Below are 13,480 nucleotides of genomic sequence, written 5' to 3'. Positions count from 1 at the left end.
AGTCCACTTCTCCCCTTCTCTCTATCCCTTACCCCTGCTTGTGCTTGCTCACTCTCTCACTTTCATAAATAAATAAATAAATAAATAAATAAATAAATAAATAAATTTTAAAAGCTTTTTTTTTTTTAGATTTTATTTATTTATTCATGAGAGACACACACAGAGAGAGGGGCAGAGACACAGGCAGAGGGAGAAGCAGGCTCCATGCAGGGAGCCCAACATGGGACCCGATCCTGGGTCTCCAGGATCACACCCCAGGCTGCAGGCGGTGCTAAACCACTGCACCACCAGGGCTGCCCTAAAAGCTTTTTTAAAAATTTAAAAATAGATAGAAGGCGGAACGTCTGGGTGGCTCAGTGGTTGAGCGTCTACCTATTAACAAAATAGGTAGAAGGCATGAATAGGCATTTCTCCAAAGACGACCTCCAGACGGCCAATAGACATGTGAAAAAATGCTCATCATCCCTCATCATCAGGGAAATGCAAATCAACACTACAGTGTGATAACCTCTCACACCTGTCAGAACGGCTAAAATCAGCAACACAAGAAACAACAGGTGTTGACGAGGAGGAGGAGGAAAAGGAACCCTCGTGCACTGTTGGTGGGGATGCAAACTGGTGCTACCACTCTGGAGAACAGTGCTGAGGCTCCTCAAAAAGTCAAAAACGAAATTGCCTTATGATCCAGCAAATTGCACTGCTGAGTATTTACCCAAAGAATACAAGAACCCTAATTCAAAGGGATACATGCACCCGGATGCTTATAGTAGTGTTACTGACCACCGCCAAATTATGGAAGCAGCCCAAGTCTCCATCGATTGATGAGGATAGAGAAGACGCGGCATGTGTGTATATGTAACGAAATATTACTCAGCCATGAAAAAAGGAATGAAATCTTGCCATTTGCAACAACATGGATGGAGCTAGAGAGTATAATGCTAAGATAAGTCCCTTAAAGAAAGACAAATACCATGTGAGTTCCCTCATGCGGAATTTAAGAAAACAAGCAAAGGGAAAGGATAGGAGAGAGACAAATCAAGAAACAGGCTCTTAACTATAGATAATAAACTGGTGGTTCCTGGAGAATGTGTGTGTGTGTGTGTGTGTCTGTGTGTGTGTCTGTGTGTCTCTGTGTGTGTGTGTGTGTGTGTTGAAACAGTTGATGGCGATTAAGGAGTGCGCTTGCTGTGATGGGCACCAGGTGATATATGGAAATGTTGAATCATTATATGGTACACCTGAAACTAGTATGCCATTATATGTTAACTAAGTGGAATGAAAATTAAAACTTAAGAAAACAAAACAAAACAAAAAGATACTTGGCAGCAGCCCCATCATCCCACAGTCCTCAGCAGACCTTTCCCGCTGCGTCTCTGGGGCGCTCATTTCCTAACGGGGCGTTGAACCCCGCGGCACAGCAGCGCTTCTCAAGAGTCCCCAGCACGCGCGGAGGGGGCCTCGGGCGGCGCCAGCCGATCGCTCAGCTTCACGCTCTCACACTGAGGGTCTGGCTCCAACGGCTGCGGGACCACCCGGCCAGGAGCAAGTCCGAGGCGGGACCGGCCAGGAGGCGCGTGGCTGGAGGCGGGGGTCGGGACAGCGCGCCCCCCATTCCTCCCCTCCCCCGCCCCCCCAGCACCCCGCTGGCGCTCAGATCTCCCCGCCCCCAGGCACCTGCTAGGCGCTACCGGGTGAGACCCGCTCTGACCGCGCCGGCCTCGCTGCCGGGGTCACAGACCGAAGCCTGGAAGGAGAGGAAGGGCTCCTCCTCCCTATTTTCTGCGCCACCCCCCGCCCCAGGCCCAGCAGCAGCAGTTCACTCCATCTGAACCCAGTTGGTCCTTCCCAACACCCACAGGCACCCCTCGCACGGCGACTCCGGGCCAGCTGCCTGCCGCCCGAACGTCCCCTGAACTCAGGGACACCGTCCGTCCGTGGAGACGCGTCTGGGCGGCTCTCTCTTCCCGAGATCGGCCTTCAGGCTCCTCTGCAAGCTTCTGAATTTGAATCATCAGCAACCTGTCCCCCCACACTCCGCCCCCTGCGGGGCGCAGCTGCCTGCGTTCCCTTCCTGCCTCCGCTGCTGCCTCAGTGGCCACTCGTTCACTCAATAGTCTGTGAAAATAACAGAGGACGTTTCTGTTCTCCCACAGGTTTATTGAGACATTTATCATTGACAAGTAAGAACCTACGAATTGAAGGTGGTGTCTCCGCGCGATGGTTTGATGTAGGTTGTGCAATGATTCCCACAATCAGGCGGACACATCCGTCACCTCACATGGTTACTTCAGATCTACTCCCTTGGAAACTTTCAGGCATCTGCTACCCTATTACTATCACCAACTCGCCGGGTATTAGATCCCCGCAACTTTTTCATCTTACAACAGAAAGTTTGTACCCTTTGACCAGCAATACCCACGGATGGGTTTTCTCATGGAGGGGTCCACTGCCTGGACCTTGATTTGGTAATAAGTTTGGGCTTGAACCCAGCTGAGCTCCTTGCCCACAGGAAATGGGACGCTGGTCACTCACAGCACACGGGGGCATCATGATCGAGCCCGTATCACCTGGTTGGTTATGAAGAATCAGTGACCACATGGCTGCTGGCTGCTGTCCTAGACTGTTGAGGCAATAAAGGCGACTACCGGGACTGTGGCCTGGAAGGAATTCTTCTGGAGCACTGGTTTGCTCACTGAAAGGAAATGACAAGACCTTTTCCTTTAAACTTTCCTTCTTTTTGGGGGATCCCTGGGTGGCTCAGCAGTTTGGCGCCTGCCTTTGGCCCAGGGCGCAATCCTGGAGTCCCGGGACCAAGTCCCACGTCAGGCTCCCTGCATGGAGCCTGCTTCTCTCTCTGCCTCTCTCTCTATGTCTATCATGAATAAATAAATCTTTAAGAATAAAAAAAAATAAACTTTCCTTTTTCCTTTAAACTTGCAGCCTAAGTCATGGTCAGAGGCCCAGGAACATTTCATGACCACCATAGAATAATCTTATGGCTGCAGGGCTGATGTTGCTAAAGATAAAACACATCACTGAATTATGCATGTTGTGGAATGAAAATGGAAGTTGAGTTCACAGCCTTGGGAACTCTTTCGCATGAAAGAAATGGCACTGATTATGCAGTGGAGACAAAGACACGGAGACCTCTCCCGGTGAGTTCAAATAAAGCTGAGAATCTCGAATCTCTGAGTCATTCAGAGCTTCCTTGCTGGCAACATCAGTCTGGTATCTATGGAGAGTAGCCTTCCTGTCTTGGAATGTCTTATAATCTCACCTGGAGCGGTTGTCTTGCAAGGGGATACCAGTTCTCCAAAAAGCCCACACCAGCCACCCTTGTTAGCCCTTGCCCCTGTAAGGACAGTCAGGCCAGCAAGTGGTGGGCAGCGAGTACAAAGGCTGACCCAGGAGCAAATAGCTTATACACCCAAAGAATTGCAAGTGTTGCTCACTTATGCCAGCAGAAACCCAGGAAATATATGTGGGAATGAATCTAAGCATGTTGGAGTAAGGAGGATGAGATACAATTTTGCTTCTGGTAAACTTATTGACCTGGGAGCACTTCGCAGAAATCCTGTATTTCACACGCTATTGTGTGTGTGTGCCGCTGAATGGGGCTCTGCCGTGTTTCTTGGTTGGTTGGCTGAGCTTTGAACTCAGCGGTAGCTTATGTTTACTGAGACTGAGATGTGAGAACGTCCCTGGCCTCAAGTAGAGGAAGGAAGCCAAAGACTTAGTGTGATGGGAATGCTGGAGTGGATCCATCACACACGATGTGCACCCCCACTGCCCACTGACAGCGCCCAGAGGACATTCCGTTCAATAAGACATTGAGAAACATTGGCGAGGGGAGCACCAGCATCCTGGAGAGCTCTGTGGTCCCCATTCTCCTCGGGTGGCCCATGATGGTGGGAGACGCTGCACTGAGATGAGGCTGTTGATTCCAGTGGAGTAACGGGGCCCCGGATATTTGGGAAAGGGGGAGAAGTAAGGCCAGCGCCAGTTTTTAAAGGCAAAAGAAAACTGTTTTTATTTGTGTATATGACAAAACTCCAGTGGTCTTCCCTTCTATGGGTACGTGGTAGAAGAGGCTTCTGATATTACTCCACACCATGTCCTGTAGTTTGGGAGACTTTTACCTCTAGGATGAAGACAGGGATTATATGGATTAAAAAAAGAGAAAGCTTTATTTGGACTATTTCAAACATGCACTAAAGCAGAGAAATAGTATAACGTGTCCTCGTGTCCCCCAGCTTAAGGCATTATCAACTCACAAATACCCTTGTTTTGTCTATATCTCCACTCCACCCATTATATTTTCCCTAGTTTATTGAAATATAATTGACAAATAAAAATATATATTGAAGGTGTACAATGTGATGATTTGATACACATAGGCATTTGTGAAATATTTACCACCATCAAGTTAACACATCCATCCCTTCAAATAATTGCCTTTTCTCTGTGTGTGGTGATCTTGTTTCAAAACAACTTGCAAGTATTCCAATACCGTATTAATAACCATTGTCAGGGCAGCCCTGGTGGCGCAGCGGTTTGGCGCTGCCTGCAGCCCGGGGTGTGATCCTGGAGACCCGTGTAGGGCTCCCTGCATGGAGCCTGCTTCTCCCTCTGCCTCTCTCTCTGGTCTCTATGAATGGATAAATAATATCTTAAAATAATAATAATAATAATAAGAGGAAGAAGAAGAAGAAGAAGAACCATTGTCAGCACCCAGCCCATTGTATTAAAGCAAAACAGCTGTCATACAATTTAATCTTTAAATAATTGGGTCTGGGATCCCTGGGTGGCGCAGCGGTTTGGCGCCTGCCTTTGGCCCAGGGCACAATCCTGGAGACCTGGGATCGAATCCCACGTCGGGCTCCCAGTGCATGGAGCCTGCTTCTCCCTCTGCCTATGTCTCTGCCTCTCTCTCTCTCTCTCTCTCTCTCTGTGTGTGTGTGTGTGTGACTATCATAAATAAAAATTTTTAAAAAATTAAAAAAAAATAAATAATTGGGTCTGTTTATAAAAGGTAAGAACTTTTAAAAGTATATGGAACCCTGGTAAAATGAACACACCTGGAAAAATGAACAATTATTCCTTTTTGTCATCAAGTAGAATGAATGGTTATTTTTAAAATGTGAATGATGCCAGTATTCCTTTCTGAAAGCTGGAAATGTGCACCCCTTATTAGAAAATAAAGCGAAACAGTTTAATAGTTTAGGACTGCGTCTGGATAATCTCCAGAAACCCTTAACTTGGCTTCTTTCACTGGGGAAGTATTTCATTTTTTCCTTGGGGGAGGTCTAAAATTTAACCCTCTGTACCCCGGGTGGGACTCGAACCCACAATCCCTGGCTTAGGAGGCCAATGCCTTATCCATTAGGCCACCGGGGCCGGCAGGGGATGCTCTGTGATGGTCCTAGAGCAGTCTCTCCATCACCTCCCCGTGGTTCCCACCGGTTCCACACAGTTTCCCGGCTCCTTCCCGGCTCCATCCCGGCTCCATCCCGGGGTCTCCGCACCCGCGTCCCGCCGGCGCTCGGGACTGGGCGCCCCTAGAGCATCCTCGGACCCCGGAGAGACCGCGCACGCGCAGATGGAGCCCAGGGAACTCGGGCCACAGGTATCAGTCAGCTCAGCTCGTGGACTAGGGTGTGATCCTCGCTTAGGGTGCGAGAATCGGGGGTTCAAATCCTGGGCGAGCCTTTCCTTCTCCATGTAGGAGACTCCGGGTGATAATTTAGCGAGGAGTTGGCTCTGCAAAATGTGGGCGAGGAGAGAAGAGGGGTACCAGGCCGGCGCCTGGGCAAAGTGCCATCCCTGTCCTTGTGCTCCTCCCTACACTGCCCCGGAGACAGGAGGTGTCACCTGCGCCCAGGTGTCCGCGGTTTTAACAGAGCCCAGCGGCCTAAGGTCTTCGGGCTACGCGCCCGGCGCAGGAGTCTCCTCGGGCAGAGAACCCAGCGTGCTCTTCCCGTCTCCGGAACGTTTACCTCAATGACTTAATGACGCTGAAGCATCACAAAAACGATAAAGTAGGACCCTGTAGGGCCCCAGGTCACCGGCGCCCACCTTCCAGAAATGTGCGCCCCGGCTGCCTCCCCTCGGCGGTCACATCACCTAGGTCACCTGGCTTAGCCAGAGTCTCTTGGCGAGAACTCGGTTCCGCAGGTAAAGACACTTTTCCCAGGTAAAATGATAACACAATCCTGGGCACTATCATTGCAAGAAATCGAAATAATCTTAGATATTTTAAAATATCTTTTATTTTAAAAAATAGATAAAAATAGATATATAACGTTATATATCTAAAAAATACATATATAACGCTAAATAGACCAATTAAGCCATTTTTAAGTGTACGTATTCAATGGCAACAGTTACATGCACAAAATCATCCAACCGCCACCACTATTTCCAAAACCTTTTTGTCACAACTATTATATTTTGAAATGCACCTATCCCCTGAACCCATGGGACAACTCCCCCCGCCCCCCGCAGCAGTCCATCCCCCCCCGGTCTGTCACAGCTCCGGTCGTCTGCACTGTCCTGCAGCCGGTCCCCGAGGGGCTCCTGCACTTGCTGAGGGTGCCTTCGGGCTCCGGCCGGCGTTGGCCCCGCCGCGCCCGCGGGGGCTCCGGGGTGCAGGCCGGGCCTAGCTCCGGAGCCCCGAGCCTGGACACTCGGGGCAGCTTCCCGGTGCCGCGGGGCGGGGCGCACCGCCCGAGCTTCCTGAGGTTCCGCGGGGGGCAGGGTCCAGACGCAGGGAAAATTTAAAGCCCCGAGGGTTTGGAAAAAACGACCACTGCAGCGACCACGAAGGGACTCGAACCCTCAATCTTCTGATCCGGAATCAGACGCCTTATCCATTAGGCCACGCGGCCCCAGCACTGACATTTCCACAGCTTCTCTCATAAAGCTGCTGCAGGCGCCGGCGTGGTGCGCTGCAACTCGCATGCTCGTACCGGCCAGGAGCTCCGCCCCTCGGGCCCTGGTGGGCGGGGCCGCGAGCCGGGCCTGCGCTGAAATGAGCCCGCGGGCGGGGCGAGGACCGCCCTCCCGACCTGCGCTGCGAGTTCGAGCCCGGGTGAAGCCGCACAGGCCCCCACTGCTCTCTCGGGCCGCTGCGAGCGCTTCCCCCGCGTGGCCCTGGGCGCGCCGGGTCAGGGGCTGCCCACTGCTCCCGCCGCCCCCGCCGCCCCGCATTGCAGCAGCCCTCGGTGGGCAGTGCTCGGGCCAGTCTTGTGGCCCCAGACGCGACGCTGAGCGGCGCATCTCCCACATTTCCACGGCCTGGCGCTGGCGCGAGTGGGTGCGTGAGCAGAGGCGGCGCTGTGGGCCCCGGCTGCCCGCTCTCGGGACGTCCAGCCCAGCCCAGCCCGTGCGGGCTTCCCCCGTCCCTCCGCCCCTCGCAGGAGCGCCAGTGCACCCAGACGGAGCGCCGCGCCCTTTGCACCCCACCCCGCGTCCCCCCCGGGGAGCAGCGCGCGCAGTCAGGCCTGCAGGCAGAGCGGCCGCCGCAGCGAGCTGCGGATCTCCAGGCAAGCCTTGCGGCGCTCCGGGCAGTCGGGACCCAGCACGTCCAGTTCGCACACCCGCCGGTTGACCTGCGAGGACCGCACCCAGCCTGTGCCCAGGACTCCCGGGTCCCTTGGCACCCAGCCTGGGGCCCCGGGGATGGTAAGGCCTAACATTTCAAGTGCTGCCTTGCCGTGATCGGCCCTCCCCGTGCGCGCCCTGCTCCTTCCTGTCAGATGTGCCCCCCAAATGGCAGGAGAGGCGGCCCAGCCGGTTGGTTCCCCCCCAGTCCGACCAGCCACACTCCACTGTCCTCAGTCTCTGGGGTTCAGTTCCCTGCCAGGCCATGAAATTATTCAAGCAAGCCAGTCACATCCTCCTGCAGGAACCAGGGAACCCCACCCACTCTTACTGTAGAGCCTGCGGCCCACAGCCCCTGCTGGGTCACTGCTCCTGACTGCAGCCTTGAGTGGCCCTGGAGGGGGGGCACTCCTCCTCCCCCGGGAGTGTGTGCCCTGGGAACTGCTGTGGCTGTCACCCGGCCAGTGCGGGGGCGCTGGATGCGCAGGGTGATGTGCGTCTGGCCCACCAACAGGCGAGTGGGAGGTGATCAGAGCCCCGGCCCACCACAGGGCGGAATCCCACCCACCCCTCTCCCCAGGCCCCTGCCCCTAGCCCCAGCCCACCTCGGTCAGCAGCTCCAGGAGGTCCCCCCCGGGGTCAGCTCTGAGGACCTCGGCCAGAGTCTGGATAAAGTCCGAGCCCTTCTCGTCACGATAGGCTACGCAGCCTAGGCCAGAGGATGGGGCAGAGCGTCAGACTTGGGCCCCTGCGGCTGCCTTCCAGGCCCCAGCGACTCTTTTTTGGTGCAAAGGGGGCGGAGGGGCAGGAGGGGGCCCGGCAGGCAGGACCCCAGGGGTCAGGCAAGGGGGCCGCGCAAAGAGCAGGAACTTCTTGCGTCTAGAATGACTTCCTGCTGGCTATTTAGGAAGTACACAGTCCGAATGCATAGGGCACACGCCCGCCGTGAAGCCCCTGTGCCGAGCACTGAGCAGGGCCTGAGGCAGATCCCCCATCAAAATTCCGGTGCTCGGCACAGGCCGCCCCCATGAGCTCCCCGTGGTTACTATGATTATAAATGATAAACGTGGAAGGAGGATGGCTGAACTGCAACTGGGCTGCTGCCCCCGTGCCCCCCTGCCCTGCCCTGGCTGCCCCTAAAGCCCCTCCCCGTGTCCAGCCAGGATGCAGGGCCCTAGGTAGCAGGCTTCCTTGGTGAGCCGTCCCCCTTACCCTCGGCAGCTGCATAGACCATCAGGATGTCTGCTTGGTCAGAGCTCCCGGCAGTGGGGCCCCGGGAGGCGCTGCCTGCAAGAAGGATCCACGACATTTACCCAGCATCCTGGGGCTCTATCAGCCCCAGGGGTGCCCCCAAGTCTGATTCAGGGGCCCACCGGGCAGTCAGTGGAAAGAGCCCAGAGCAGAAGAGGCAAATCAGAACTCAAATCCAGCTCTGCCCCCTACCAGCTGTGTGACCCTAGAAAAGCTGTATTACCCTCCTCCTCCAGGGTTGTTTCGAGGCTCAAGTAGGGCCAGAAGCCCTCGATTTTCAAAGGCCCTCGCAGTGTAGGAAGGTTTTCCTTCCCAACCTCTTGGCAAAGAGGATGCAGGTAGTGGCAGGACCCCAGGTCAGAGCCCTGGAAAAGTACGCCAGACAGCCCTCCCACCAGGCCTCCCAAGCCCAGGCTCCAGAGGAAGGCACACCCCACCTTGGGCATCAGTGTAGATCTCAAGGACATCGGCGTGCGACGGGGTGGTCGGTGATGCCCGCAGCCAGCGCCGAAACCAGGAGAGAGCTGTGGGCCCCACGCCGGCATCCCTATGCCCTGGAAGGGGGGGACACGCAGATGTGTACTGCTCAGCAGATACCCGGGGGTGCTCCCAGGTGTGCACAGCCCAGCCCCCAGGGCTCCAGGGCAGGCCTGCCAGGCTGGAAGCACTCAGAGCATGGATTGGCATGTGCTGCGGGTAAAGCTCAAGCTGGTGGACTTGACTTCTAGGACAGGCTAGGAGACGGGGCAGGTAAAGTGCCAACGATGAGGCTTCCCAGAGAAAGGTGGACAGCAAGTCCTGGGAGGCTGAGGGCTGCATGTGTACAGCTAGGGCAGGAGGAGGCAGGAGGGAGGCCCCGGGCCCCACTCACCCCCACGGCAGGCCTGAAGCAGGAAGATCTTGGGGCAGCCCCACAAGGCCCTGCAGCGGTTCAGCTCCTGCACCAGTGCCTCTGGCTGTACCTCCTGGCCATCAGCCCCCAGCAGCTGCCCCTGGGGCCCCCCGTGGGCCATCAGGGCCACTAGGGCACAGCTCACCGGGGCGCTGAGGGCATCCAGGCACTCTCGGAACTGCACCATCTCCTCCTGGAAAGCCTGGGGTGGGGACGAAATTGAGGCCTGGGCCAAGGCTCCTGCCTCCCCAGGGCCTGAGGGCCCTCCAAGGAGGCTTCTCCAGTCCCTGCCTACCCTACTTCCCACCGCCTGCCAGCCTCAGGCCCACAGAGGAGAGCTGGCATGGCCTAATTGGGGGTGACATGTGGATCTAGCCTCTGGCAGCTGGGCCAGGGCAGGGAAAATGCTCCAAAAAGTGAAAAGGCACGAGGGGAAAGCAAACAGCTGACAGGTGTCTGGGAAGGAAGCTGAGACCTTTCCAGGAAAAGCTGGAGGGTCCAGCTGGGGCCTGGCCCAAGGAGTGGAGCAACAGCCAGTGTTTCTGGGAGAGCAGGCTTCCAGAGGCAGGGACGTGAGCCCCGCCGCATGCAGCAGGGAGGATGGAAGCCAGATGGTGAGGGAAGAGGCCCCGAGAGTCGCTCCAGGCCTGCGGTGGGGGGTGCCCTTCCTCCAGACCACCACCAGAGCTCTGGCCTTCACCTCACCTGGGCTGTAGGGTTTGTCCTTAGGGTGATCTTGAAGTTCAGGGCCTGGCACAGGCTCCCCAGCGCCTCCACATCGTGCTTGGCCCCAGGCCGGCTGCGGATCACCGACAGGAGGAGGGCGGCCCTGGTCCCGGACAGGTCATACTGAGCCCTGGGGCTGGGTTCCAGCTACAGACAAGGAGCATTCAGAGTGGTCTGAGAGCCTCCTAGCACCTCATGTCCCCCATCTCAGGTCTCCCTGAGCCTTTGTCCCACTTGCAACGTTGTCACATGGTTCACCCCACCCTGTCCCCCTCACCTGCGGCTCCCAAGGTTCCACATCCCCCAGGCACAGTGTGCCCCGCAAGGAGCTCCGAAAGACTGGGCAGTAGGTGGCCTCTGACTCTTCAGTTGTCCTGTAGAAGACCTGGGGGGAGACCAGAGAACCCCTAGGGGGCTGCTCCATGGAGGTGCAGTTTGGGGAGGGAACAGGCCACCAGATCCAGGGAACAGCTTGGCTAGCTCATGGCTACCAGTCTCTTTGGGGTCCAGATTGCAAGGAGAAGACAGACAAAAGAAGGGGAGAGCATGAAGGGGTGTCCTTCTCAGGTTCAATGTCATGGGCTTCCCTGGACATGGACGTCCTGAAGTGGCCAGTGGCCATGCCATTAACCACGCCACTCGCCACCCTCGGGATCAGTGTGCCCAGAGCAGGGGCGCTCCCTAGAGCAGCTGGGGCCTGTCTGGGGAGACTCACAGGGCAGGTTCCCCCTGCGGAGGGCAGCAGGCTGCGGAAAGCTGTGGGGCGGAGCCAGGGCCCACCCTTCACCCGGGCTCACCAGTGGCTACCCGACTGCCCAGTGAGACCTCTGGGCCTCCAGCCCGGACCAGAGCTGGACCATTCACCTGCAGTCCGACGGACGGTCCCTGCCTGTGTGAGTGTGAACAGGGTGGGCCGAAGCACAAGTGTTGACTCGGGGAGCCCAAGGACGGGCATCACTGGCAGCCTGGAAGGGAATGTGTGGGGCTGGCCGGGACAACAGGAGGGCGGGCCAAACATGGAGCAGCGTGGGCAACGCACGGAGCTGAGGAGCAGTGTGGAGGGTCTGGGGGATCCTGAGTGGGTTGTGGGGGGGGGGCACGGGAATCTGCCGAACAGACTCAGGAGAGCACAGCAGAGCCAGGGCAGACGTCCCGTCTGGGCCCCCACCTCCGTCAGCAGCTGCAGCAGGGACCAGTGCCGACAGCGGCCGCAGAGCCGGCTCAGGCCCGTGAGGAAGGCTCCGCGCTCCAGGGCACCTGCGGAGGGACCAGCACATGGGCTGGAGGCAGCTGGTGGCCCCCGCCGCCCCCACCCTGCTTCGCGCCATCCCACCCCCAGTCTCCCTGGGCCACTCACCCCCAGGAGCACTTGAGAGCAGCAGGAAAACCTTGGGGCGGCCCCACAGGGCCCTACAGCGGCTCAGCTCCCGGACCAGCTGCTGGGGCTGCCCCAGCTGCCCACGGGGGGCCAGCAGAGCCACTAGAGCACAGCCCACAGGGCCCCCGAGGCCGTCCAGCTGCTCCCGGAACCCAGCCAGCTCCCCGAGGAAGCCCTAGGGCAAGAACAAAGGCCAGGGCTGAGTCCAGGGAAGCCTGAGGGTGGGGCTCGAGGTGGGTGCGGGCTGAGGGTGGATGGGTGGGAGACAGGTGAGGACCCACCTGGACAGAGGCCTCGGTCCTCTGGCAGCACTCGAAACCCAGGGTCCGGAACACGGCCTCCAGGACAGCCACGGTAGAGGCTGACACCTCAGGGGTGCTGAGAGTCAGGGCCACCCTGGGACCCTGCAAGCTGTACTTCCCCTGGGGAGGCAAGGACAGAGTGGGCTGCGGAGGGGCTCCCCTGAGAGCCAGGAGTGGGCGGGGCCACCTATTACCTTTCTTTCCAGACTCTGTCGGGCATCTGCCAACAGCGAGGCCACCTGCAGGGTCCCAGCCACCAGGAAGGCCATGGGGGCAGGGTCGGGGCTTCCTCTGAGCACAGAGCTTAACCCCTGACCCCGGCACCAATGCCCCGGGTCCCAGTACTTGCCGTTTCCCTGAGCCCTGTCCTATCAGCTCTGTTTATGAGCCGAGCTGGACTCTGCTCCTTCCCTGGAAGCCTGGGTCTTGGGCCCCACTGCCCCTGTCCTGTTCTGGCTCCAGCGGGCTACTTCCTGGTTGGCATCGGCACACCCCCACCTGAGCCAAGAGCCTATGCCCAATCCTATTCTTAGCTCCTGGCCCACCTCCTATCTGATCTAGTTATACAGCAGTGTCTCCCTTCTGAGCTGGCCACCAGCACCAAAAGTCCCTGCTCCCATCCCCTACCCACTCATGCACAGCACCCACACCTGTCCACACTGCAGCCTGGTGCTTACAGGTACGAGGGGCGGTGAAGGGTGCTGCCTCCGAGGCAGAAACCCCCAACTGGAGTCACCTGTCCACAATGGGACTCCAGCTGTTTCATTCCGGAAATGAGACCCATCGAAGGGAGCTCAGGATGAAGCAAGTGTTAAATGGGGGGCTGGCTGAGGAAGGGCCCTGGGACCAGCGGGGCTGGCACACAGACCAAGGGACAGAACATTCTGTATCAGTCTGCCCCCACCACCCTGGGAAACTGCAGAGGCCACTACCAGGCAAACTGTGCCCATGCACCCACCAGTTCTGCTCTAGGCTGGGGCCTCGGCCGGGTGGGGGTCAGAGGTCAAGGGCTGTGTGGGGTATGGGGCACAGCCCACGCTGACCCATCAGTCCTCTTCCACGGAGGGATCTGAGCGCAGGCACCAGCTTAGAGTTCTGGATCTCCGTGAACAGCAAGAGCATACTGCCCCCAGCCAGTCACCCCACACCCAAGCCTGTTTCTTCACGGCACCAACAAGGAGAAAGGGGGTGGCCTGGTGCAGGCCTGCTCAGCTCCCCGCTGCCCTGCTGGGGTGGTATGGGCTGCCCCAGCCCGGGCAGGCACTGGCTGACACAGGCGGATAAGAGTCCTGAGACTCCCGGCTGTCCTTCGGGGCCCAGCCAACCTAG

At 57.5% G+C, this 13,480-nt stretch overlaps 1 protein-coding gene and 2 non-coding genes across 3 annotated transcripts; all 3 read right to left on the bottom strand.

Annotated features, from left to right (window-relative positions):
* Nucleotides 1-5,324: 5,324 nt before the first annotated feature.
* TRNAR-CCU (transfer RNA arginine (anticodon CCU)) lies at nt 5,325-5,397 on the bottom strand. Its single transcript has one exon. It is a non-coding gene; the product is annotated as a tRNA-Arg (tRNA).
* Nucleotides 5,398-6,251: 854 nt separating this feature from the next.
* On the bottom strand, nt 6,252-13,472 carry LOC144318884 (caspase-14-like). Its single transcript, XM_077906359.1, has 11 exons — nt 12,346-13,472; nt 12,131-12,271; nt 11,829-12,024; nt 11,640-11,728; nt 10,749-10,856; nt 10,451-10,618; nt 9,725-9,947; nt 9,291-9,407; nt 8,815-8,889; nt 8,208-8,311; nt 6,252-7,610 (listed from the first exon to the last, which is right to left on the bottom strand). The coding sequence occupies exons 1-11, from the start codon at nt 12,418-12,420 to the stop codon at nt 7,497-7,499; spliced, it is 1,410 nt and encodes a 469-aa protein (XP_077762485.1). The 5' UTR covers nt 12,421-13,472; the 3' UTR covers nt 6,252-7,496.
* Nucleotides 6,815-6,887, bottom strand: TRNAR-CCG (transfer RNA arginine (anticodon CCG)). The gene has a single exon. It is a non-coding gene; the product is annotated as a tRNA-Arg (tRNA).
* Nucleotides 13,473-13,480: the final 8 nt, after the last annotated feature.

This window comes from Canis aureus, chromosome 8 (assembly GCF_053574225.1).
Source record: "Canis aureus isolate CA01 chromosome 8, VMU_Caureus_v.1.0, whole genome shotgun sequence".
In the NCBI taxonomy this organism is placed as follows: Eukaryota; Metazoa; Chordata; class Mammalia; order Carnivora; family Canidae; genus Canis; species Canis aureus.
The sequence above is the reverse complement of the archived record's forward strand: the minus strand, read 5'-3'. Positions and strand labels throughout refer to the sequence as shown.